General features: G+C 42.1%; 1 protein-coding gene across 2 annotated transcripts in view; it reads right to left on the minus strand.

Annotated features, from left to right (window-relative positions):
* Positions 1-21,592, minus strand: part of PSKH1 (protein serine kinase H1) — a 34,300-nt gene extending 12,708 nt beyond the window's left edge. Inside the window, exons 1-2 of one of the 2 annotated variants that reach the window (XM_082229362.1) lie at positions 21,480-21,592; positions 15,389-16,407 (exon numbers count right to left, since the gene is read on the minus strand). In XM_082229362.1, coding sequence (XP_082085488.1) covers positions 15,389-16,309 — 921 coding nt within the window. In that variant the 5' untranslated portion in view covers positions 16,310-16,407; positions 21,480-21,592. Of the gene's footprint in view, positions 1-15,388; positions 16,408-21,000; positions 21,353-21,479 lie in introns of those variants that run through there. The other variant, XM_082229363.1, reaches the window with a different exon arrangement.
* Positions 21,593-25,041: the final 3,449 nt, after the last annotated feature.

Below are 25,041 nucleotides of genomic sequence, written 5' to 3' on the forward strand. Positions count from 1 at the left end.
ACAGAACCACAGCCTAGTATAGAGTGAAAGCTTGTGAGGAAGGAAACTTTTATAATGCCACACTCTCTCGGATTTCTTGAGGAGGCAGTTCGATTCATCACTAAGCCCTGCTGTGAACTAAATGCTAGGGTTACTTTACTGGAAAGTGGATTAATCTTCCACAGTGAGACAAATGAGTTAATGTCTGTTGTAGCACAAGGGAGCTTTCTGGATAGCAAGAAGAAATACACTTCTAATCCTGCAATAAGCTTCCAAGGAGCTGGTCTTGCCACCAGAACTTTCTAATCTTGTTTTTAATCTTACATTAAGAAAGATTAAATAAAATCTGAACCACTCATCTAGCTTAAAAACATGGCCAAAGGTTCTTGGTCCATAAGGAGCTTTCAGCGCCAAGCAAGCAGTTACTCTCCATGCTTAAAAATAAATAAATCATAGAGGCCATTTCAATACATAGCTACTGTGCACGTGATGGGCTGACCAGAAACTTAATATAAGATAAATTAAAATCTGAACTTTACTCACAAAAAGAAAATTATCTAGAATGTTCATCTCAATCACAAATCAGAGCTAGGCATACTGCTGTCGGCCTTTTCAAAGTAGGTGACAAAATGGGCACTGCAAACTGTGCTGACATTTGCATTTTAGTGCAGTTTAGGGGTGTTAGTCCAAAACCCCAAGTCAAAAGAAATGGCCCACACTTCCTCATAAGCTCTTCTCATGGCAAGGGCAGACATCTGGAGGGGTATGTTTATTTTGATCTGAGATGAGGAGACCCATTAACGAGCTGGGGATCCAGGTGACTTCTGTCTGTGATGCACCTTAAAGGTTTCCAAGCAAAGAATTCAAAGAAGCAAAAATAAAAATAGAGCTACGGGATTCCCAATAAATTGCAGCAGGCAATTACTTCCTTCACCCTCTTGGACCAGCAGAAGCAAGAAAGCAAGCATTACTGCCATAGGAAGGGTGAGCAGCCACAATGAGACAGGACTGAGGGGGGCTCTCTGCAACTGGCTGTAGTGTAGCTGTTGGAATCCTTAGTTGCTGCTACAGACACCCAGAGCCTTGTTTAGAGGTTCCTGTGTGAACTAGGACAATATTTTCCCTGTAGCCAGCACTAATAGCAGGAGAAGCTTGAATACTTTATCCTTTATCTGGGCCTCTTAAGAGAAAAAAGTAGAAACTACCACTGCCCTTCTCTGACCCATCCCCATACTCAGAAGTATTGCTTGTTTTAATGTTCAGCTTAAAAATTCTTTCAGATGTAATCTGGGCTGGAAAGAATTATATCACAGTACACAGTGTTAGCCCCCAACAACAGTGACCTTAGGGCAGGCTTCCAAGGACATGCTTCTAATTCCTGAACAAGAAGGATAAAACTGGGATCAGGAGCTGATCGGCTAGATGAATCAGGACTGCCTGTGCAACAACAGGCATCTCCCAGCCTAAAAGAAGCACAACTCTATCATCTTGTGATGATGTGTGCTCTAGGCTTTCAACAGGAACAGCAATGTAGAGGTTTTTCCCTTCCACAATTGTAAGCCTTCCTCACCAAAACTGTGGGATCAGCTGTATACATAGCAAGATGAATAAGACATTGAGAAGAATTGCCAGTACTCCTTCCAATAGATTATTGTGCCATTGATATTGTGCCTACCAACATCTAACAGGAAAGTATGGGTACCTCGGAGTTCTTAAGTCAGACCAGGGTGTGTTGAGGCCCTGAACTGTACAGCCTCTAAAACAGGAATGGGGAACCTGTTTTCTGTTGAAAGTTGCATTCGCTTGGGGATAATCCGTCCAGGCACACATGGTAGAGCTGGGCTTTTTAATTTCTGCCACCCCTTCTTCTTCTCTCCTATAGGATCACTCTTGCCAGAGATCTGATCACTTCCAGAGAGCTTTTGAAATTAGGCCCACCCCTGCTCTTAGATGACACAACTCATGACAGATCTTAAGCAATGGGCACTTGACAGTATCGGGAGGGAGGAAAAAAGGATAAGAGCATGACAAACCCTTTAATAATCCACAGCACTCGAAGGATATGCGGCCATCTGGTGCCATCATCTCCTATAACCTAGTTTTCTCAAATGAAAATAGCCAACGTGGTCTCCCTTGCACAAACACCTTGTTAAAAAGAGGTCATTGGATAACATACAACAGACACACATCATCCTAAGAAACAGAGTCTTAAGACACAGGCATATACTATGCACAACTAAAGGCAGCCACATTTAAAACCAAGCACTAGGCAAGCTTAAATGCATCAACCCACTCAAGCAAGAAATACTTTTTCCTACACACCAGAGAAAAGAAGTTAATGAATCCTGAGAAACAGATTGCCAGGCAGTTGGTGGTAGTCAGCAAAAGCCTGAGCAAGCCAAGCAGTCAGAAACCCTGTAAAACACTGCTCAAATGAAAAAGTAAAGCTGCCGTAAACAATTGCTGCATCTTTGGTGGGTACCATCCTCAACAGGCACCACCCTTATTTTGTACTGTCTGGGTTACTTGCGTTTCTTAACAACACAGAAGTACAGAAACAGATGGCAGCCCTGTACTCTTGAAGGGCTGTAGATCAGTGGCAGAACACTGGCTTTGAGTGCCATAGGATTCAATACCCGATGTCTCCAGATAAGGCTGGGAAACTGAAACCCTGGAGAGCCTCTGCCAGCCAGCATTGACAAAACTGAGCTAGAAGGACCTATGGTTATACCAAACCCAAAAGCAGGTATAATTCTTGTCTAAGGTAGATCAAATTCAACACCAAGAAATACTGGATACTGCAATATGCATAGACTATGCAAATTTAGAAGATTTATAGAAGTTATTCAGCTAGTCATGGGGAAAGGCAAGAAGTTATGTAGGCCACAGAAACCCTGCTGACAGCAAATCATCTTCCATTTGCTCCCCACAATTTCTTTTGATAGTATACAGGCATTGCCAACACACTTTCAAACTTCTCTTTGCTACCTTGAGGGCTGGAAACAGGCATTTAAAGAAAAAGGGAGAGGAGATTCTCAGGATTCTAAGTCATGCAATCAAAATTTGTGGAGACACAAACGTACACCTCCCAGCCTAAGATGCTATAATAGACTCTCTGCTGCAAGAGTACCAGAGTGGCCCATTTCTCAAATCAGGGCAAGGATAACTAAATATAAATTTGCCAGAGACTGGACTGGCTCAGCCAAACTAAATGTTTGGTTTCTGAAGCGGTTATTAAGCAACACCAATATCATAAATAGTGAAAACAGCAATATAGCAAGGAATGGGATGGGGTGGGGAGTACAGAACCACAAGGGAAGAAGGGGAACAGAAACACTGGCCTTGGCTAGGTTGGCCCTAGCCCTAATGGGTTTATTCAGCTCACTGCCTACACATAGTCACTTGCTCTGCTATTAATAGTATTGCTCCCCTGGAGTAGCATCAGGTTGGTTCCACCACTGTGCCTGCACTGCATCAAAGCTCCCAATGCCTTGCCCCTCTCCCTCTCAGTAACTGGCAGTGACATGCAGTGTTGGGAAGCCAGGAGAGCAACATATCACTGCTAACAACTACTGCTCAATGGCACAGAGGGTTTCCCTGGTGCATGGTAAGGTCCCATCCTCCCACTGAAATTACATCTGGCTAATAAGACTCCTTTTTTGAAACCTAATTGTGACATTTGGACAATTTTAGAGGCCCTACAGTCGGGGAGGAAGAGTTGTGGCATGTGTGTGGTGCCCTCAAGCATTTTTCTGGTTTGCTAATGTGCCCACAGGCTCAAAGAGGTTGGCAAATCCAGGTCTACAGGAAGAGACTGGTGACTTGACACATCATGCAAAAATAGACCATGAAGGGCTCCAGATGCATCCACTGATGTTCCTTGATAAATGAACAATATAAAGGAAATTTTGTGCTGCCTTGTTTTAAGTGAGTACTGGCAAGCAGTTAAGCCATTATCAGATCTGGATGTCACTAGGAATGTCACTCCATATATCTCAGAAAGTTCAAAATGACAGACACGTAACCAGACAAATCTCTTGAATTGTACTCATCATGCAATCTCTACAAGATTTGAACCCCCTTTGGTCTAGGATAATACAGCTGTAAGTTAGTTTCCCAATCACTCTGGAAATCAATCTCCTGAAATATCTCAAAATAAAGGCTCCCCCAGGAGAGACGTTCCTCATGTGCAGCATGCCACAGTATGGGAACTCTGCAAGCTACAAGCCACTGGGCATGAATCTATATAGCTGGGCCGGCAAATCCAGTATCAGCAGGTGCTACAAACAGCTGACAGCGGGAAGCTTCCTCCCCATAACCAACTGTCTGAACAGCTTACCATTTAACCAATCAATGCTTGATTGGTTGCTTGAGCTGATTCTCAGGTTTTAGCGGAACCACACAATTCTTCCAGAAAAGAATTTAGGTCCAAACAAATAACTAATTGGGAAGCATGTTTGGGGACTCCAGACTGGCACTCTCCCAGAACTGCAGGAGGGAAAGGAGGAGAGGGACAGACAAAGCTACCAATTCTCAGAAAGACTGGACCACACAAGGGGTGGTGGGAATAAAGTAAACATAAACCAGAGCTTGGACAGAATGATAAGAGACATATTTGAGCAAGCAGGGTGGGAAGGTCTGCTTGGTTTTTGGAAAAGTTCAATAAACCTTCTTGTCTTTACAGTAACAGTTGCTCTTAGTTTGTGTTAAATGTAGTAAAATGTAGGTTCTCAACTTACAGTGCATATAGTTATGGCAGTTACAATAAATTATGATGAATGCTGGAGATTAAATAAGGTTTCAACTATAAAAGAGTTGAAAAATAAACTGATTGGGTTTGTTATGTCTATATCAATACAAAGACTAATAGATTTGTTGAAAATGGCTTTGCTTTTAGTAGCTTTCAGAAGAGTTGGATTTCTCCAGCTGGGATAGCTTGTCAGAACAAAAAAGTCTTCAGTTGTTTCTGGGAAGGGCAGATAATGGGCACCTGCCATATCTTGACAAGGAATGCTATTCCACAGAAAAGGAGCAGCCTTCATCTAGCCCACCACATTCTACTCATGTAAAAACACACTGATTCCTGGACCGTCCACAGGCCAGATTTAGAAGGCAATTGGGCTGCATCCAGCCCCTGGCCCTTAGGTTGCCTACCCTTACTCTAAAACTCCTAATGAATGCTCCCAATGGTTTAAAGTAGATGTTAAATAGCACCGGAGACATTATTATGTCCTGTGGCACCCTATAGCTCAAAATCCAAGGGGCTAAGGAGCACTCATCCAATGCTACCTTCTGGAACCAGCTGTGGAGATAAGATTGAAAGCATGGCGGAACAGTGCCCCTGAAGCCCATCTCCCAGGTGGATGCCATGATTGATGATATCAAAAGCTGAGGAGAGAAGAGGAGGAGTTTGGACTTGATATCTCGCCTTTCACTCCCCTTAAGGAGTCTCAAAGTGGCTAACAATCTCCTTTCCCTTCCTCGCCCCACAACAAACACTCTGTGGGGTGAGTGAGGCTGAGAGACTTCAGAGAAGTGTGACTAGCCCAAGGTCACCCAGCAGCTGCATGTGGAGGAGCGGGGAAGCAAACCTGGTTCACCAGATTATGAGTCCACCGCTCTTAACCACTACACCATGTTGGCTCCCAGAAATAGAAGGCACAGTTGCAACATTTTTCTGAGAATGTATAAATCTTTAGAAATTTTAATATTAATGTAACAACAGTTTTATACATGATTTTCTGAGGAGCAGAATATTTGTAATAATTTACAGATGTTGAGTCTTTTGGATACTTCCATCAGTTTATATTCATGACAAATGTATCAAGATAATCTATTGTATATTTACTTATTTATAAGATTTTGTGTATTTTATAAGATAAAAATATTGTATTAGAAAAGGAAGAAATTTTCCTTCTGCTGTAAATGGCAAGAAAAAGCCTCTAGGTCATCAAAGAATTGCATTGTATGTGTGGACTTAGTATGGCAGAAAGAACAGGCTCTTCTGCTGGCTCCATATGCAGCTGAATAGATTCACCATATTGCCTGGTGGGTTCAGTGGGTTCCCATTGTGACCCAAAAAAACATGCATTATTAGTTAAACTAGTTTGGTTTCTTTCTTTTTTCTTTTTAGTTTTCCAGGAATGTTTACTTGGGTTATTCACAAGGTTTTGCAATGCCCTGTGACCGGGGGGTGGGGGGGGTGGTGGTGGTGGAATTATTTGCATTATAGCCCAACTTTGATGTCCTCTACTTATACAACTTGCCAGTCAGTTGTGACGTATGGCCAACATATTTTGCTCTCTCTTTAAGCATGGGCAAATCAAGCCTGTGTCAAAAGGGACCCAAGCCCAAAATATTTTAACGGTCTGTTGAAACTATGTATTTATGATGTCAAGACGGTGAACAAATAAGTCTAAAAGGGATGCAACAACTGAGATAGCCTCTTTACTCTTCAGGGGATTCATGCTGCAGAAGAAGTCTTCACTCTATTCTGATGGGAGACTATCCCTCTCATTTTATTAAATGGACTGAGCACCTTCAGAAGGCAAATAAACTACAATGCGTACTGAGCATTCTGTCACATTTAAATCAGAGCTAGAAGCTTTGTGAGTGTGTGCATTTGTATGCCTGATTTGATATTCTCCACATTGTCCCAGTATTATTCAAGGAACTCACTTCCATCTCAAACAAGTGTTTGATGTGTGATTTTCAAACTATTTCACTTTACAGTGGTACCTCGGGCTACAGATTCTTCAGGTTACAGACTCCGCTAACCCAGAAATAGTACCTTGGGTTAAGAGCTTTGTTTCAGGATGAGAACAGAAATCGCACTAGCGGCACAGCGGCAGCAGGAGGCCCCATTAGCTAAAGTGGTGCTTCAGGTTAAGAACAGTTTCAGGTTAGGAACGGAACTCCAGAACGAATTAAGTGCTTAACCTGAGGTACCAATGTTTTTTGAGAAAAATACTCTCCTGGAGACTCAAAGAAGTTTATAATTAATGCACCATAATGGAAAGTGGACATTTTACAGAAAACAATACAGATGCTTAGTAATTCATAGAAACTGACAATGAGAAGTGTCAAATTCAGCTTGCAATACAGGTCTAAATATAGGTCCATTCTCCCCTTCCCCAAAGAAACATCTTTACTACAGGATATCTGGTTACTTCGAGCAGATTTGCACTCATCCTAGGTAACCAAGCAGGATGTTGGCATTGCTACATGAGTTCCTAATTCTGCAAAAGTTTCTACCACTGTTCCAGTTAGTTAGCCACACAGCTCAGCACAAAACCACGTCAACTACATCAGCACTGCAGATAGACAATATGATGCCCTTCAGATGTTGCTGGATCCCCAACTCCCATCAGCCCCAGCCAGCATGGCCAATGGTCAGCGATAACGGCAGTTGTAACCCAACAGTAACTGAAGGGCACCACGTTGGCTACCTCTGCCTGAGATGAACAGTTGCATTAAGGTCAGGTGTAGGAGATAAGAAAAAGAGGCAGAGCAAAAAAGGCTTCTGAGCCTCATCATAGAGTGTGCATTTGTCAGGCTGACCTCAACGTTCCACCTCAGGCATAGAGACAGCCTATTTCAGGCTCTTTTCAATGTTCCTCCGTCTTGGAAAAAAAAATGAAAGAAAGAAAGAGAGATGGGGGGAGAGAGAGACCAGAACACTCTGTCTCTTAAGTAGAGGCCCCTCAGGTCACATGCAGCCTTCACCCACACTCGCTCAATGCTCTCTTCATCTGGGACGCAAGAGCACATTCCTCTGTAAATGGATTTCTCTTCTCTTCCAGGAGACAGAACTCTCAGGTGCACTTAAAAACAGTTCCTCTTCTCAGTAAAAGCTGAATTTTCTAGCCTCTATTTATTCCAGTCAGAATTTTCATTGATTTGTTTGTTCATTCTTGTACATACGCACAATTTTAGGCCTCTGTGGGAAATATGTGCAACATTTAATGCATCTCACACATGGTGGGGGTGGTTCTAATAAGACCACTAGGAAGACAATCTTAAAAATCCAAAAGTTGCTTCCAAAGCACCATCCAAGGAGACAGCCAAATCTTCACATCCAGCCAAAAAAGCACAAAGTGGACCAAGGAAAGTGAAACACCTCTTTCAAAGGGCCCTCTAATTTGTGCTGTCTTTGAATGTATTTCATTCATCATGTTATGTTTGAAGCAGCCAGTGTGGCCAAGCATGGAAAACATCAGATTGAATTTTACCTTCCGAGCACCCTTTCTACAGGTAAGGAGGGAGTTGGAATGAATAATCCTTTGAAACAGGCATTCAGACCTTTCAAATTTCAAAAAGAAAATCAAATACTGTATATCAGTCAATGGAAAGAAAGAAACAACCTTACAGTCTCAGTTGGGTTAGTTTCCTGCTGGGAACATTATTCTGTAACTATTGCAGGAAAGTCAAATCCTCAGAAGAACTGTGCAGTCATTTATAGGGATGTATGGAGAAAAAGCATTAACCAAAAGACCTCCTGCTCCCTCGCTGTTACGATCAGCCACCTCTTGAATGCCCCTACTATCAAAGTGTGGTGGAAGTCTACCAAAGTCAGGACCGTTTTTGTAACAGTGCCAAATGTGATGGAGGGGGTCAAAGAAAAATCACTTTCAATTTTCTGGGCTCTTACTGGCATTGATAGTTCAATCCTACTCAAAAGAAAACGCAGTGGAGTTCAGTGGAGCTTATTGCCAGGTAAGTCAATACAGGATTGCAGCACTTTATTATTATGGCTATATTTTCTTGCTATATGCTATGAATATGCTGTAGTAAGCCATCCAGGGAGTTACGGATTGACAAGTGGGTACAAAAGTTAAAGTGGCAAACTGCCTGCCTAAAGTTGATGTTTAAAGTATAAATATTTTTAGCACCAAAATATCTGACTGCACGATATTTTATCTGTAAGCTGCCTTGAATCCCTGTCAGGGGAAAACAGGGTATGTATAAATAAATAAATAAAAGTGGTAATAATAATAATAATACCATAACATCATAAACACACATCCCTGCTAGTAAAGGCAAACCAAATTTCCATTGAGATCAATGCACATGCACTGAATTCCTGCTTGCTTTTAGATGAGACTTGGGAATGTTTAGTTTTCTTTTAGGGCTGTGCACAAGAACACAGGAAGCTGCCATACACTGATATACCAGCTCAATATTGCATGTGTGGACCAGATCGCCAGGGCTTCAGAAAGGGGTTTCTCCCAGTCCTACATGGAGATACTGGAAACTGAAACTGAGGCCTTCTGCATGCAAACCAGATGCTCTCCCACTGGCATCAGCAAAAACTGCCCCTTTATTTGCCCTGCTCCTCCTGCATCCCCACATGGCACACAGCCCTTACATGGTTGGGATACCAGTTCCCATGAGTAAACATGTTTTTGCATTGAGGAGTGGAGGAAAAATCACACATATTTACGATATCCCAATTTTATTTGGACTGTGTCCCGTGAAGCTGACTTGGTGAAGTCATAGCAAAAAGCTATGCTTGAGTGTCAAATGGGAAGAAGGCAGATGCTATGGTGTTAGGAGGAGCTTAAATACAAAGGCAGTCTTTGAATATTTATGTTATGTTCCTTTCCCTTACCCTTTTATAATTCTGTATGCCTCCATTTCACACTAACCCAAGCTAATGTCAACCAGAAACTGTTATGCACCACATCGTGTTCCAGGCTAAATATGCAACACGACCCTTCAAAGTGCATTGTGCGTCAAGGTGTTTAAGCCTCATCCCATCTGAAGGTGGTATTCATCAGAGAATAAAAGCTGGTGTGAGTCACAAAGCAAAAGGAAGGGGGGGTGACGTTGGTGGACCATTTACTCAAGCGAGTCAACAAATATCCATGACAATAGGTTTCAGCCACTCTTTCAAGACAGATAATGCAGCCTACACTTTTTAAATTATGATCAGGAAAGTTTACAAAGTATGTTTTCAGGATTCTTACTTTGCTTCCAGTAACTCTAGACATGTCCTCTAAAACATTCCCTGCAGATTCCACTGGGCTTCTTTAGTAAGTAAAAGTAGATCTTGAAGTAAAAGCCAAGGCAAAGAGGATTTGTAAATTTTTATCCTGCCTTCCTCCATGTTGCTCAGCATGGCATGTATGGTTCTCCCCTTCCCCTGTGAGGTAGGTTAGGCTGACAGACCGACTGGCCCACATTTACTCAGTGAACTGCACTGTCATAGTCCAACACTTTTAATCACTACACCACACTGGTTTTCTCCCCGACCCTTTATCTCCCCTCTTGTGGAATGCTCTCTGCAGGGAGCCTTGCCTGGCACCTTTGTTACTATCTTTAGGTGTCAGGCAAAAACATCCCTCTTCTCCTAAACAATCTAGGGTCTTTTAAACCATCGATGGCAGGCATTGCTTTATTTTCTTTTTATGGTATGTGTTTTTGTGTTTTTATAATGTAAACTGCCCTGTGATATTCAGATGAAGGGCAGTATAAAAATTTAATAATAATCTTTGTAATGCTCTTCAGATGTCAGCTAGGTTCAAAAGAAATACCATATTTTTCGCTCTATAAGACGCACCAGACCACAAGACGCACCTAGTTTTTGGAGGAGGAAAACAAGAAAAAAAATATTCTGAATCTCAGAAGCCAGAACAGCAAGAGGGATCGCTGCGCAGTGAAAGCAGCAATCCCTCTTGCTGTTCTGGCTTCTGTGATAGCTGCGCAGCCTGCATTCGCTCCATAAGACGCACACACATTTCCCCTTACTTTTTAGGAGGGAAAAAGTGAGTCTTATAGAGCAAAAAATGCAGTAGTAACTGACTGGCTCAAGGTGAGCTTCATGGCTCAGTGAGAATTTCAACTCCATTTTCCCCACTCCTAGCCTGACACTCTAACCACTACAATGTTCTGGATCTAAGACAACAAGCACAGAGACAGAGCAGCCAGGAAACACAAACAATATACGGAAGAATTTGAGAATGCAGCAGTTCAAGCGAAAGGCACCAAAGAATATGGGGGCAAGTAGAAATGAAGATACAAAAATGATGCAATTTATTTCAACGAACTTCCAAGTTGTTCTATGCAAAAATCATTTGCCGGAGTACCAGTCAACTCTTATGATGCCTTCTAGGAGGGGCTGCTGAAAGGCTGAGCCACTGAGGCCAGACTGACAGCATTTAAGATGCATGGCAGCATAGTTGGAGAAATTGGATAGAGATAACTTTTTCTCCCTCTCTCATAATGGAAGCTGAATGTTGTATGATTCAGCACAGGAAAGGCAATGTACTTCTTCACACTGGGCATAGTTCAACTATGGAATTCACTCCCACAATTATGTATTGGTGGCTATCAACTTTCATGGCTTTAAAACAAGATTAGATAATTTAATAAGTGACTATTGGCCATGATAGGTATGTTCTGTCTTCATTGTTGAAGGCTCTAAATACAGCTTGCTAGGTCACAAGTAGGGAGAGTGATGCTGCACTCATATCCTGCTTCTGGGATAATAGGACGCTAGACTAAATGAGCCTTTGGCCTTATCCAACAGGACTCTTTCCTCTGCTTATGACATGCAGCTAGTGGCTTCCATTATAGGTGAACATAATAGCAAAACAACTAACTGTTTGCCTGCCACTCTGTCAAACGTAGGCTCCATGCACTATTGCAAATATTACTCAGAGCTTGCCAGGACTGTAACTCTCTACAGCACTATACTGTCTGTTTCAAGACAAACGGTAGGAAGAGAGGGAATCATTCCAGATGATATGGATAGTGACCTGAGCTTGGGGAACAGGATGGCAGTGGTATGGGGAACTGTGGTGATGCAGGACATGGTAGCATTCAACTAGAAACAGAAACAGACTCTAGCCTGAGCATTGCCACTGTTGTGACCAAAGGACATCTTGATCTTGACTCAGCAGGGGCACAAACAGCAGCAAAGATTCTGCAGAGATAACCTCCTGCCCAAAAAGATGGAAAATCAAGGTGGAAGACATGGCTGATTGGAACCTTGAAGAGGAGGTTGTTGCAAGTCTTAGTACTTTAACATTGGCAAAGTGCTTTCAAGAAGAAGTAGGCATAACTCAGAGGTAGATCATTTGTTTTGCATGCTGAAGGGTCCCAGGTCCAATACCCAGCATCTCCAGGTCGAGCTGGGAACAAATCCTGCCTGAGACTGCCTGCCAATCATTGTGAACAATACTGAGTTAAACAACCACCTGACTTGGTATAAGGTCCTTGGTTCCATGTATATTTTCCAGTAATTTTTACAACAATCCTAAGCCTGCGTTTTTATCCCCCATACTGTAGATGGGAGAACCAGGGCCGTGAGAAAGTAACTTGCCTAAAGCAGCTTAATGAGTTCAAGGTAGAGGTGACATTTGAAGTTGGGACTTCCTGATTTATACATCAGCCTCTACACTACACCAGCTCCCAAGCACTAAGTTTCCCCACAGGCCAACAGCCTCCAGTACCTGTACTCCACATATTATGCCAAGTTGCAAATAGCTACTTCTCCCTTGAATTCCAACTTTTAAGTAGTTGGAAGCCTTCTAGTTTGTTAGCATCAAATCAGAAATGCAAAAGAGTGACAGGATACATTTCTGAAAAGCATGTGAACTCTCCTCTCTAATGGAAACACTAGAACAGTAGAACAAGTTTTCTGCTATGTTACCTGTAGGATTTTTGACAGTAAAACTAGCCCCTTCAGCTTATTTAGCAAAGCCCTGATAAAGCAAAGAAAGAGCAGCAGGGAGCAGGGTGGCAGGGGAGAACACAATTAGTTCCTGATGGATAGGCTGTACTGATCCAGCTTCGATAAGCATTGTAACCCTTACCCAGGGAGCTAACATCATCAAAAGGGCTTGCCAAGTCACTTATCCCCAGACTGCCTTAAACGCCATGCCGTTGCCATCAACTCTATACCATCAGGAGCCAGAGAATGATAATTAGAGCAGTTGAGGTCAGCAGGACCTAAATGAGCTATTAAGGTATAGCTTTCCCATCAATTGCCTACTAGCCTCTTGAAAACAGACACTGCTCCAGGAAAGGAACCCAAATTGAAAGCTCTCTTCATTTCTCATCAAGAAAATGGAAATACTTCACAAGTCAGCCTGAATATCAGCTTTCACATCTCTCTCTCTCAATAGGACTCCACAATCTCAGTTCAGCATTTGAGGCAAGCCTTGTCTTGGAAAGTACACCTTTTCTTTTGGGGATAGGAAGAGAAGGAAAAACATCTAACCTTTTTTGGATTCTTCTATGATGCAAGTTCTCTGCCTGTGAAATTCTATGAGAGCCTATGTTAGCAGACACTCTCCTCCCTGGTTCAAAAGCACATTTCTTATGCTTTAGCCCAGAGGGTCACTGCAGGCGAATCTATAACTCTATGATCGGATCTCCACAGACATGCCTCTTGGGAGTGCCACTGTCAGATAAAAGTGTGTTCATTTCACAGAGTTAAAGCTAAAAAAGGGGGGTAGGGGCCTTTCTGTAGCAGCCTTTTTCTCCTGCATTCTCAATCTTACACTCAGTTTGCCACAGCTGCATCCAGTGCAGTTTTAAAGGATTTCTGTGTAATAAAAGTTCTCTTAATTTGTTTTTGGAAGGCCAGTGATAAAACAAGCTTATGGCTGATTTCTTCCCATTACACCAGAAAAGATAAGAAGAAGAAAACTGATTCTCCAAGATTTATCAGGTTAGCAGAAGAATGGTTTCTGCTTCTTCAAGACACCAATTATTGGGGGGTGGGGGTTGTTGGAGCTTGGGAGCCTACCACCCGCTATCAGCTCTTTGACCTACTTCTCCATTGATTATCACTCATTCCTAAACACTGTGAAACATGTTGCTTAAATCAGTGCCAGGACATAGCAGCTGTCAGATTCATTCACAATTCACAAATAGGGAAACTAGTTGGATCATCTGGATTCACTGGCTGTGGTCTACAGGAAGCAAAACAGGCATGGCAAAATAACCACCAACAACAACAACTACTACTACTACTACTCTACAGAATATAAATGGGGTGCCTACTTACTGTAGGTTACCTACTTGCTTGTGAAATCTGACTGCCTGACACAACCCAGTCACAAACATACAGAAGCTACAAGTCAAATCAAAGAGTGACCAACTGCACATTATTTGGAAGACTTATCAAAACCTGCACAGCCATGAAAATTGCCTCAATGTTTTCAAAAGCAACTTATATCCTGATTTAGCATCTAGAACATTACACCCCAAATAATATAAAAAGGACTCTTCATCCATTACTGAAATGTCATCACAGCCTGAGAACTAGCAAGTACCTTGTTTGTTTTTCAGTGAGTTATTTTACTGTCACTTCTCAACCCCCGACTGAAAAATTGCTCTCTTACACATATAAAACATTTGGCTCAGTTCTTGCTGAGATGCCACTAGGGGCAATAGTTGAATTATTTCTATTTCTGAGTGTAACTTATTGAAGGAAGTATAGAACTTATCTCCACATTCATATATTCTTCTTCCTATAACCATAAGACACACAATGAAGCAGACCAAAGCAGTACAATGACAGATTTAATTGATACATGCCAGCACCCCCTAGAAATAGCCTCTAAAGCATTGCCTCTCCAGAGAATGTGTGCCTCTCCAAATATTACTAAACAGCAGCTCCCATTCGCCCTGGCCATTGGCCATGCTAGCCAGAGCTGATGCAAGCTGGTGTCCAACAACTTCTGGAGGGTCCACTGGTCTTTTGAACAGCACCAGACAAGACTCAGAAGTTAGATTTAGCTCCATCTTTCCTGAGGACAGGCAGACTCCTAGAGGGAAATGGCTTTTCAACTCATCCCATCTGAAGCTGTTGTAAAGACTTGGCAGAGCTCCCATGCATTCTTCTATCTTCCAGAGGAGTGAGGCCTCCCAAACTGCTTAAAAGCCAACCATTCCAATGCTAAAATGTTAAATAATGTTAATTTATGTAAGAAAAATAAGAATTTTTGTATTAGTTTAATACTTCTTTTACATTTTTCTTCTTTGCAAAACATTTTGAGAGGGTTTATTTTTTTCTTTAGAGGAAATGCAATACATCTCCAAAAAATGGATAAATGACTCTCAATTCCATTTCTGAAAAAGCCTGGCCTTACCACCTCCCATTAGCAGGGGCAGATATTCCCACTGCTTGGAAATCACTTGTTACTTTTGCTTTCACCCAGACAACCTCATTGTTGTTGTTTCTTGTAAGACATTTTGTGCAAAAGGGGGCCTAATTTCTGAAACAAAAAAACATACACTATATATTCTGAAAGCAGTAGCTTTTAAAGGACCAGGGTTGCAGTAGGCTTCAAGATTTAAGGATGAGGGTGTTTCCTGTAGAGACCAGAGATTTCAGACCATCACAGAATACACTGGCACAACAGGCACTCCCTTGCTGGAACCTTGACACACTCACCTCCCCTGAGTAACTGTACTTTCCTTTCAGAATTTGCCGATACAAGCGGGTGCGGTTGTCATCTTCAAAAGGCATCGTCCCACTTAGTAGGATGTATGAGATCACACCCAGTGCCCACATGTCTACTGAGTTTGTGTAGGGCTTTCTGACCAAGATCTCTGGGGCAATATACTCTGGTGTCCCACAGGTAGTCTTCATTAAGCAGTCGTCTCCCTTCTTTCGAGCACTCGCCAGCCCAAAGTCTGTGATCATTATTTTAGAATCCATGCCTGGGTGGTAATAGAGCAAGTTCTCTGGCTTTAAGTCCCTGTGAGTTATGCCCAATGTATGTAAGTATTTAACTCCATCCAACACCATTTGCAGCACGCGGGTAGCATCCCTTTCCGTGAAGGAACCTTTGGCAATGATTCGGTCAAACAACTCCCCTCCAGTGGCCAATTCCATCACCATGTAGACACGCTCCTGAGTCTCAAACACTTCAATGAGCTGGATGATATTGGTGTGCCGAACACGACGCAACACACACAGCTCTGACTCACACACTTCCCTTCCTTCACGGTACTTAGTCTCTATTAACTTGATTGCATATGGCTGCTTGGTAGCCTTGTGCTCCACCCGTACTACACGACTAAAGCTGCCTCGGCCAATCAGGGCTTTGATATCATACTTGGCTGTCACTCTGGGATCAAATTTTGCACGGTACTTTGCCACTCTGTTCTTGCGAGGCTCTGCCTGTTCCACATGTGGGTCAGTGTGACGAGGAGGAGAAGGGATAGCAGATTTGATGGCATCTCCATCACCCTTGATGAAGTGCTTATATATGTCAGTTTTATAACCAGTATATGGCTCCACCTTTTTAACGAGATCCAAATGAACATCCTTGGGAGGCTCAGGAAGTACTTTGCTAGTCCCACAGCCCATCACTGAATGGTACTAATCATCCATCAAGGTGTTCTCCCAGAGCAACACCAGAGCAAGCATGTCTGGAACAATTCCAATCTCCATGACATCCCAGGAAGCTGGAGCGGAAAGAGAGAGAGAGAGAGAGAGAGAGAGATATGAGCATACTATATTTATTCAATAAATGCCCCCTTCCTTTCTGCACATAAGCTTAATTCAGGTTTTAGTGCAATATTTGAATTCTTAAACCACAGTTTGTGATCACCAACAAATCAGAATCAATAACTACAGTTTGAAGTAGATTTTCAAACCATGGCACCCATTAGAATGCAACTTCCACCATCCCTGGAGTTGATGGGAATTGTAGTCCAAAAGATCTGGAAGACACCAGCTTGGAGGAAGACTGACACAAACCATACCTCTGTGTGATGTCTGAGTTGAACCATATTAATAACCTCAATTCTTTCTCCTGCTTATTCAATCACTTGGAAATTATCTCTACTATGACTCAGGAGACTTGGCTTCCCAGAAAATATAATTAGGAAGGGGGAGTGTAAGTGTGCTTTAAACCACAGCTCTGTCATGAAACCAAAGGAAGAAATGCCACAACATCAGTACTTCCACTGATAAGCCAAGACTCGGACATTCTTAGTTCTGTACTAACTCCATCAAGTTAAAAATAAAATGATCCAACAATTCTGAGCATCTCAAGATAACTTTTAGTACATATACAGTTCAAACTGTTTCAATATATCAACCCAAGCCCTCCCAAAACCAGTTGGCTAGAGCTTCCTTAATACAATCTCCAGTAGAGGAAAACCTGTAAGTTAATTAATTGAATCCAAAAATGTGCAGAGATATTGTGAGAAAGGGAGAAAGTCACCAGAATCACTTCACAGGTATGAAGTGCTCACATTTCATGAGCATCTGCACCCAAATTATAGGTTACCTATGAAGCTGAAGACAGGAAATTGATGCTGGAACAGCGAATGTTTTCTGCAAAAAGAATATGGGAATGCAATGGAGTCTAGCAGCTGTATAACTAGAAGGCATTAAGGCTTCTAGCTTAGCATAGTTACTAAAAGTACATTTCACAGAAGTCAAGAGATTTCCAAGTGAATTCAGTATTTGTCTATTTGTCTGGCTGATCAGCATATTGACCTACAGTTTGGTTTGGCACCTTCTTTTCTCTATTGTTCCTTCTAGCAGCTGGAGCTAGGGTTGCAGATGCTGAATGCTGAAACTGTTGACTCTCAAACAATACTATCAACATTATCATACAGACTACACAGGTACAAAATTCCATTACAAGCTTTAGCATTTTCTGCTGCTGGGCTAATATTAAATTGCCAAATAACCTTCCTTATCAGGGTTTTAAAATATTTCAGATTCCTAGGAATTAAGCATCAAATGTTTCAAACAGAATAATAAATTCTTAGGTGCCAGAATTACATTTTACCAGTCTCATCATTTTTTCAGACAGATCTTTGAATTGGCTCGCTTTTTGGAAAATGAGGACCTTCCATTCATTTTATCAAAAGAGAAAAGCACCCCTATATCCCAACACACCACAGAAGGTTGCTTGATTTTACAGTGTTTGAAGATTATTATTATTTTTTTAAAAAATGCTGGACAGGAGTTTGGTAAGTTGCCTAAATTATGTCACTTTCTCAGTCTGAGTTTTCCCATTCTGGTCCACGAGAGAGGAAAAGATGTCTAAACTCAAGCTACTCAATGGAAAGTACTAGAAAGCTGCTGGATCTTCTCAAACATCTTTTGCCATTGTATATTTTACCTTTCCTCAAACGTACATGAAACCTGAGCAACCGTAAGAGAATCCCATCTACTAAGAGCAGCTAAACAACAGAATTTTAAAGGCATGTCAGAAAGAAATGCAGCATTCCACTTTTGAAAAAACAAAAAGCTTAAGGAAGTCAGTGTTCAAAGGTTAACATTTAATCTAAAAATCTCTTTAAAGCTAAACCTAAACCTCCATTCACAGGACGGGAATGATCTTAAGGCTCAAGAAGTAGAAGGGGAAGCCAACTGCAGAGTAGAGGACATTCCACCCTCTGCTGATGGCTTACCACATGTCTTTGTCAATTTAAAGCACCTGTAACAAACATCAATCATGAACAATTGGCATTCAAAAGTATCAGGAAAATTATCCAAAGTGTGGCATTACTCAGTGTGTTAGAAGCATGCCTTTCAAAATAATCTTTAATAAATGATGAGCACATTTTCTTCACACTGCAAAGTCAAAGCAACTAACCTTCCCTAATTTAATGCCCTCCAGACATTTTGTACTCCAGCTCCAACAACTCCAGTCAATGTGGACAATGGTCTGGGAGGACAGGAGTTGCAATCCAAATTATCAGGTGGCCACCAGCTTGGGAAAGGCTGGTGTACATACACATACAAACACACACACTTTTCTTCCTCATGAATGCTGTGAGAAAAGTTAGCACCTCAAGTTTTTCTGTTTTCATCTTCAAGGTACCTGTCATCATATTTAATTTTTATTCCTCCTTCAAATGTCTTTTTAAAAAATCTACGATATTATAAAAAAAGATTTATTGTGCAAACCCTTCACAGACTGTAATAGAATTTCAACAAGAAAATGTTTTGAGAACTGTACTTTCAGAAGAGTTCAGATGTACTTCCTTCCAATCCTACACAAATCTCAAGGGTGGAAGCGGGGGGAAACAATGCTCGTCAGTGCAATCAGATATTGTCCCAGAACCTACCAAGGAAGTAAAATATTTCTCAATATTCGCCTAGAAGGCCGTTATAAGGAAGTGATTGGAATGCAAACAGAATAGCCTGGTCTTCATCTGGAGTTGATGCCTCTCCTATTAAAACTATCAAGGCATTGAGAGATATTGCAGTAGCTGCACCATTAGCCACCATCTCTCATATCTAAAGTCAACCTTGCTACTGCAGGCAGGAATGAAGGTAGGTAACAGACTGGTAGAGTAACAATTGCATCCTCTTAGTAAATCAGAGCTTTGAAAGGGGCAGTCACCATCTTGGGGTGGGGGAACTAGCAATACTACACTTATTTTGTTAATTTATTAATCACCTTCCATATGTACCCCAAGGTAATTTACAAAAACAACAACACCCTACTTAAAATAGCTTTTAAAATAGCACAAACGATGAAAACTATAGGTGTTTATTCTGTAGTGTTACTAAAACTAAGGCAGATACCCTTTCACCCAGTTGGAAATGCCTGTCAAAACAAAATGGTCTGCAGTCGATCACAGAAAAATGAAATAATAGGCACTTTTCATATCTCAACAGGAATGCTGTTCCACAGAAGAGGAACATCCATGCTGAAAGCCCAGCTTTAAGCTATTATGGAGTAGGCTTCTGATATTCTACTGACTTCAAGGAGAAAACTAGTGGGTATATAAGCAAAAAGGTTGTCTCCCTAGTAAGCTGATTGAAGCAGTGGTTCTTTCTGTAAAGAGGTCCTGTGGTTTTAAAACTGTATAACATCACTCACAGACCCTGGATCAATTTCACTCAAATTCCATGGAAACCAGGCTTTGTCCAGGCCTCTCTTACTTCTTCAAGTGAAGGTAATTCTTGTGCGTCAGCACTTATTACAAAAGCCAATCATGCATAATTTTAAGGTTTAAAGATCAGGTGTACAATTACTTTACCAGTGCAACTTTACTATACCGTAACCATGCAGATAACACCCTTCATATTTATTCAGCACATGTGCATCCCAAATCTTGCTTGCCACAGGACAGTCTAAGAGATGACCACTGCCCTGCTCCTCTGAGAGAGACTATTTTTGAAAGGGCGGTTTACAAGAGTACCACAGGAGTCAGGTGTTGACCATGTGTACCATGAAATTTTAGCATGTTTCAAACTGCTATGAGAACACAAGAAAATGAAGTGCCCATTAAAACCCTTGTTCTCTGTAAACAGTCTTAACAAGTTTTATTCCACGGCACACATTTTTAAAGCTTTCGAGACAAGATTAGACAAGGAGTGATCATGTAGGAAGAAAACTTCAGTCACAAGTAACAAGCTGTTTTTCACCCTTGTTTTTCTGTTTTATACATTGACAACCTATTCTTCCTCTTGCATGTTGAAGAAAACCGATGTGCACCCACACAACACTGAAGCCTATACTTAATCCTCCTCCACCTTTTTTTCTACAAGCATAAACAGGGCAGCAATTCTGTATACGATGCATGTATGGAAGCTCACTTGATTTCCTGTGAGGGCCAGATATGTTAAGAAACAGTAGCAAGCCATATTTACTCCCATTCATTCTCTCTCACTGCACTCAAGAGTTTTCAGGTAACAGTCAACCAGAGCTAAATTCTACCAGCATCAAGCTATAGAAGTGAATAATACTCCCAAATTACTTAATGGCAGACCAATCAGAGAGGAACCAAAACTCCAGCACATGCTTTGCAGGAAGGTGATCCAAGATGGAGTACTTGAAATCTTCAGGTAAAAGGATCAGGGAGCAGGTGATTTGAAAGACCTATGCCTCACATCCTGAAGAACTGCTACAAGCGATGGAGAACATGTGTGCTTACGCATGCTGTAGGGCAACTCCCATCATCTCCGACCATTGGCTAAGCTGGTTGTGGGTGATGAACTGGGAGCTCAAAACAGTTAAGAGGACACTAGGTTGGGAAATGCTGGAGTAGCCAATGCTGGACTAAACGGACAAATGGTCTTACCTGGCACAACGCAGCTTCCTTTATTTAAGAGATAAACAATTCCCTTTCCTTGACCTTATGGTGACACCAACTTAACGAGACTAAGCACAGTCAGCACCAAAGCATCTTCCTTCTTTGCTTACTCGAATTCTAAGGACAGGCGCTGCCCTGCTAGAGCTTTGAGGCTGACGGGGGAAAGAGCTACGAATGCCAAAGAGGAGCAGCCTGAAGTGCTACTTTGGGCAAACGGAAGGACTACAGAGGCTCACTGCGAAAGCCCTCAAGCTCCGCGCCAGGCCGGGGCGGGGGGGACGGACCTGCAAAGCAGGCCTCGGATACAGCACGAGCAAGGGAGAAATGCAGGCCCCTCTATGGTCTGGTGCGCCCAAGACACCCCCCCCCCCCGCCGAGTCAAGGCCCCGCCAAGACCACGCCGAATAGCAAGAAGACCATGTCGAGCTCAGTGCCTTCTGCGGCCAAGTCGCCCCACACCGACTCACCTCAGCCCGCGGCGGGGTGGGCGCCGGGTCCAGCCCAAGCCCAAATGGGGGGTTATGGCCTGGCGCTCGCGTCATTGCGTCATCAGTGAGCGCTCGGGATAACAACACACATGGCGCGCGGCCGCTTTCCCCGGCTGTGATTGGCGGAGGCGAGTCGTGGGCCGCGCTTAACGCAGAGGGGCGGGAGCGGGGGAAAGAGGTGGCCGTGGTTGTCACAGAAACCGAAGCGAGGCCAGGAAGGAAGGAAGCGGGTGCCAAGAGCGGAGCTGGAGCCCTTTACAGGCCCGTGCGGGCTGCCTTTGAGAACAGGAGGCGGCGACTGGCGCGCCCCTTGGTCTCTCTCCCCTCACGGTTGTTTTCTTCTCTGTTTTTGCTTGCCTTCATACGAATACATTGTACACATGCGCCTCTTTTAATATGCGCTTGTTTGCTTAATGCGTTTTAAAAATCTCGTCTCACCAAACCGTGACAGTTACAAAAAACAACAACACCAACCATCACCGTTTAAGTTCTTTGAGGTTTATATTCGAGGCTTACAGCAAACGCAGGGCACGTAAATTATAAGAACGACACAAAACCCCTCCATATTCCGTGACTTTTTGGAAATACTTGCATTTTTTCCAAGCTGGGTGTGTTAGAATTACCAACCAGCAAAAAAGACCAGCAACTGAGACGTCCCTTGCCACATCTGGAGGTCCGAGCAATGAGGAATAATGAATAGCAGTAAGAGAACAAAAACACAGTCGAATCGAGACAATTTGCTCCCCACCAAATCAAGGCACCTATAGCAGAAATTCTAAGCACTTCTTCTGCCCTTCCGTGGCACTAAAAATACAGTAATAATAAATCCAATAACTATTTACTGCCCTTCCATGCCACCCAAAACTAACCGCCTCTGCCTAAAAAATGCTAAATAAAGCATATCCACACTCATCAAAATAAGTACAGCTTAAAGGCTGCGATCCTATACAGGTTTACCTGAGTGTAGATCCTATTGACTGAAGCTGTATATCTGAATAGATGTGTATAGGATTGTGCAGAAAAATGACAGAAAGCTCCCTGACAACTCAACATGGGATGCAGCAGTTGGTTTTATTTAAGCGGGCTCTTAGGGATTTTTTCATGTGTTGCCTACTGCTGCATTTTTGCTTTAGCTTGTAAATTTAGTTGCACACCCATCTAAATTTCTTATTTACCATCTAGCCTGACAAAGAGTTGAAAACAGCCAGTTGTACTAGATGACCCTCTTAGTCCCTTCCAACACTACAATTCTATGATTCTATTTGATGATAAAATTATTTCCCTAATATGGATTTTGGTGTTACAGTGTAATCTCACCTTTTGGCAGTATTGCTCTTCTTTTCTAGAGTTTCTGTCAGCAAGCTATGCCCTCTTGTATGAGAGCATAAAGAGTTCAAGCAGAGTAATCAATTTCCCATAACCCCCAGTTTTCTGGTTTCCTCCTTCCATTAACACTCAACATTCTTTGGTACGATCCTCACTCAGCTGGTTTTTGTGGGTTCCCCTTTAATGTTTTGTACTTCGGATTCCCCAGAGGATGCTCATACCACTCCATCTTATTTTCTAATGCCCTTGTTTTAGCTCAATCTCTGTCGGCACTTACCACCTGAGTTTCCTATTAGAAAGAACAATAAATAATAAATAGAATCCATTGCCGTAATCCAGATCCTAGCATGGCAAAGAAGTCAGGGTTCACCATGGAGTCTTCTGTGACAACTAATAAATACATGAGAATGGATAAGAAAGAAACATACTAGACTGCTTCTTGAGTGGCCGGTTCTAGGACTATTAACTCACTGAAGTTTGTTCCCAGAGTTACTATCCTCTTATTGCTCAAAATTGGTACAGTTTATTTTAATGGGGCTACTTTAGTATAAGAGGATTGTGGCTTTATGTCTGGATTAACACATTCTCTTCCAATTTAACAAAGCTGAAAGTGGAACGGCATGGGACAATATTTAAATCAGAGATGAGGTTAACTGAAAGCTTGGATGCACAAGCAATAAAGTTTGCTCCAACTGCATTTGCCTTTTGCAATAATAATATCTGTTTATTTCCCTTCTGACACATGATATCCTACAAGGGTAGCATGTCCTCTCTCCTTTCAAGGAATGCAGGATTCTTCATTGTTCAAAGGCAAAGAGAGAGAAACCATGTGCAGCAGCTGGGCCTTGGAGGCAAGCGCCTACTTCAACAGATGCTTGAAAGTGCCAGTCAGGGCTGGCAGCAGCAGTATTATTTACATATTACTTTATTGATTAAATTGTTATACTGTCCTTCATCTGAAGATCACAGGGCTATTTACAAAAATTGTTGGGCACCTCTTGTGACCAATACCCCTGCAAAGGGACCCCTGCCATTCCCTGGAGACTGCTGGTCTTGCTCCTCATCCTCACTGCTGTCAATGCCTGTGTTCACTTGTCATTTCTAGCATGCAAACAATCAGAAGAGTGAGGTGATACAGCAACATCCTCTGCCTGTTTTATTCTCTCTCTCTCTCTCTCTTTATCTGAATGGTTGCATGGATTGAAGAGAAAAGCAAACAAGTTTGCAGATGTGCATTGCAGAATAGGAGTGCTAAGGTTGAGGCCTGCTGAGAGCACCTGACTGACCCGCAAAACTGGAGCCGGCTGCACTACATTTATCAAATTAATTGCAGTAAATGAGACTGAGTCACATGCATTCAATAAGCCCAAAGATGGAGATGGGTCCGGACTACCTAGGAAGTTTGTGCTCAATTTGTCTGTTGTCATATGTGAGAGCTGCTCACTGTTTGTGCCAACTGAACCAACCTAAAAATCACAATACAGGTCAAAAGAAATTGTGTCAAATCAATCAACAAACTCCAGGTCAGCAGCTCTACTAGCCTTGAAAACATTCAGGGTTTTTGTGTGTGCTTAGTATAAAGTCTTTAAATTTAGAAAAAGACCACCTCAGAGACAGGAATGTTCACTCTGGTTTCTATGAATTGTCATTTCTAAGACCCAATTAGTATTCATTAATTCTTTTGCAGAAATACCATCCTGTTTGTCCTTTGGAAATTGTAAACAGACGCTGACATCATGTTGTGTGATGTGGAGACAAGAGTTGGCCCCACTCCTGGATTAAGCCTCTACTTGACTCAAAAGCAAGCTTCTCTCATCTGTACTCCCCGATTCTTTGGATACTTCTCTTAACAAAAACACTTGTTTTCTTGTGGAAAAAATTGTCTATTGTGTGATATCAGTAGAAAAATAATCCTGTCTGCAAACACCATTCTTTTGAAAACAAATACAATCCAGTTCATTATCCCATTGATACTAGGTCAATACTAAATATTGTGTGATAATATTTCTGTGTGCTGCAGAGATATTTTGTTGTCTACATTTATTAAATGGTTAGTTATAAAAAACTTTATGTCAAACAAATAGTGTTTGGGTATTTTTCAGTTTTTGAAAACTCTCATTTGGAAAATCAGTTCCCTCCCCCTGTTCAGATCTATTATTGGGACTCAGGTCACTTCAAGACAAACTGCTTATTGAGCATTCATCCTGATTTATTC

Source organism: Podarcis vaucheri (assembly GCF_965113315.1).
Source record: "Podarcis vaucheri genome assembly, chromosome: 7".
NCBI lineage: Eukaryota > Metazoa > Chordata > Lepidosauria > Squamata > Lacertidae > Podarcis > Podarcis vaucheri.